The 2,089-nt window shown below is 34.7% G+C and overlaps 1 protein-coding gene across 1 annotated transcript; it reads left to right on the top strand.

The window, feature by feature from the left end:
* The first annotated feature begins 294 nt into the window (after positions 1-294).
* LOC126722008 (steroid 5-alpha-reductase DET2) lies at positions 295-1,781 on the top strand. The gene is made up of 2 exons (XM_050425148.1): positions 295-706; positions 1,175-1,781. Exons 1-2 carry the CDS (start codon positions 377-379, stop codon positions 1,643-1,645), a joined length of 801 nt encoding a protein of 266 aa, XP_050281105.1. The 5' UTR covers positions 295-376; the 3' UTR covers positions 1,646-1,781.
* Positions 1,782-2,089: the final 308 nt, after the last annotated feature.

Raw genomic sequence — 2,089 nt, 5'->3', positions numbered from 1 at the left:
TTAGTTATTATTTGACCCATTACAAATAATTTATCGCATCAACAATATCAAATTTTTGGTCAAAACTAGTGTGCATTCTCCAAGATCAAAACCATATCTGGATCGAATCAGAAAGATGTGGACACTCCAATCATTAGATTAAAATAAATAAATAAATATAATATATATAGCACATGTTTTATTTTTTATTTTTATATTTTTGTGTGTGAATGCGATGCAGCCACGAGTGACAAGACTACCCAACGTGTCATACTCTTCTTTATTTGGCACAACTATATAATTAAGCTACTCAACCACATTTCTCTCAACCATATATCTCCAGAACATTGCAGAAATCGAGAGAGAGAGAGAGAGCTCAAATCACAAAAGGGTAGCCATGGTGATGTCTGTGTTTCTGAGTTTTATTTTCCCACCACCCCCATCACTTTTCATCAAGGCCATGTCAGTTGTGAGCTTAACATCATTGGCTTATACTGGGTTCTCGGAAGCAAGAGGAAAGCACTTGAACTACTCCAAATTTTGGAATGCAAATTCTCACCAATCTATAACAAAAATTAAACTTTCTAGCAGAACAGGCATGCTCTTTCTCTATACTCCGGCGTTTCTTGCTGCTCTCACATCCTTTGTGCTTTTCCCATATCATGATTTCCGAACTCTGTTGCTTAAGTCAGCTCTAGCCCTTCATTTCTTTAAGAGGATCTTTGAGGTACAATCCCATCCCTCTCTCTCTCCTTCACACACACACACACACACTCACTCAAGTTTATTTTGTTGAATTATCGTTACTGTTTTTTTTTTTTTTTTTTTTTTTTTTTTTATTATACCACAACATGTATTTCTCAAAGTGCAAACATAGTTGAAAAGTTTAATCATGTAAAGAGATTATTGTTAGATGATTAAAGGACATTTAAAGGTATTACTCAAAGGGAAAGACAATGATTTTGTGTATAAGTTTGGAGAAGCTCATGACAGTGATCTAGAAAAGATATTGATGTCTTACAAGAAAACGTATTCCATTTTATATATCATTCTTGTTTGGCAATTATAATGGATGAATTTATGTTATTGACAATTGGAACAAATAGATCTAACATATATAGAGGCAGTCAATTAGTGTTTTCTTGTTTGATTTCGTACTTGGTTAAATACTTAAATACTATACCGTGTTTTATAGGTGCTAGTTGTTCACCAATTCAGCGGCGGGATGATACTTGATTCTGCAATTCCTATCTCTCTTAGCTATTTCTTGTCCACTGCAAGCATGATTTATGCCCAGCACCTATCACAAGACATTTCAGAGCCACCAGTTGATCTGAAGTATCCTGGAATTTTGTTGTTTCTTATAGGAATTGGGGGCAACTTTTACCACCATTACCTCCTCTCTAAACTGAGGGGAAATGGTGACAAAGAGTATAGGATTCCGAAGGGTGGTTTGTTTGACTTAGTGATATGCCCACATTATCTTTTTGAAATTATAGATTTCTTAGGGATCTCTTTTATCTCCCAAACACTATATGCATTCTCCTTCACTTTGGGCACTATTTTTTACTTGATGGGAAGGAGTTATGCCACCAGGAGATGGTATCTCTCAAAATTTGAAAATTTTCCCGAGGATGTTAAGGCTCTCATTCCATATCTTTTCTAAAAACTCTGTTTAAAGATTGATAGTTTGAAGATATATGTAACTTGTCGTTTTTAGATTCCTCTTGTAAAAGATTCGTTGTTTGATAAGTGAGCACCAAAGTGGTGTTAAGAAGATTACCAATGGTTAACACTTGAAATCTTACCTAGTTTTTAAAAGAAGGAAAAAAGAAAAGAAGGAAAATTCTATTTTTTGTCTCTATATTTAGGTGGTATTTTTATTTTCGTTCTTGCTGATTCATAAGTTTCGTTTTGGTCCTTAATTTTATTTTTTGATAACATTTCATTTTGGTCATTACCATTTATGGGTGGCAACGCGGTGGGACAGGCCCCTCTTCGAGGGAGAGAAGGCCTATGAACATTCTCTCAATCTAAAGGTACAAAAATAAAACATTAGTTATACTTAGCATGAGACATCCAAGTTGCATAGACGATGAAGAGGTACCTA

The sequence above is a fragment of the Quercus robur genome, chromosome 4 (assembly GCF_932294415.1).
Source record: "Quercus robur chromosome 4, dhQueRobu3.1, whole genome shotgun sequence".
NCBI classification, from domain to species: Eukaryota; Viridiplantae; Streptophyta; class Magnoliopsida; order Fagales; family Fagaceae; genus Quercus; species Quercus robur.
Note: the sequence above shows the minus strand (reverse complement) of the source record. Positions and strands in the feature narration are given on the sequence as shown.

Bases quoted from the DNA above. Each gene is read 5' to 3' on its own strand.
- LOC126722008 (XM_050425148.1), top strand. From the start codon at position 377: ATGGTGATGTCTGTGTTTCTGAGTTTTATTTTCCCACCACCCCCATCA. The intron at 707-1,174 runs GTACAATCCCAT...CGTGTTTTATAG, and splicing joins TCTTTAAGAGGATCTTTGAG to GTGCTAGTTGTTCACCAATT.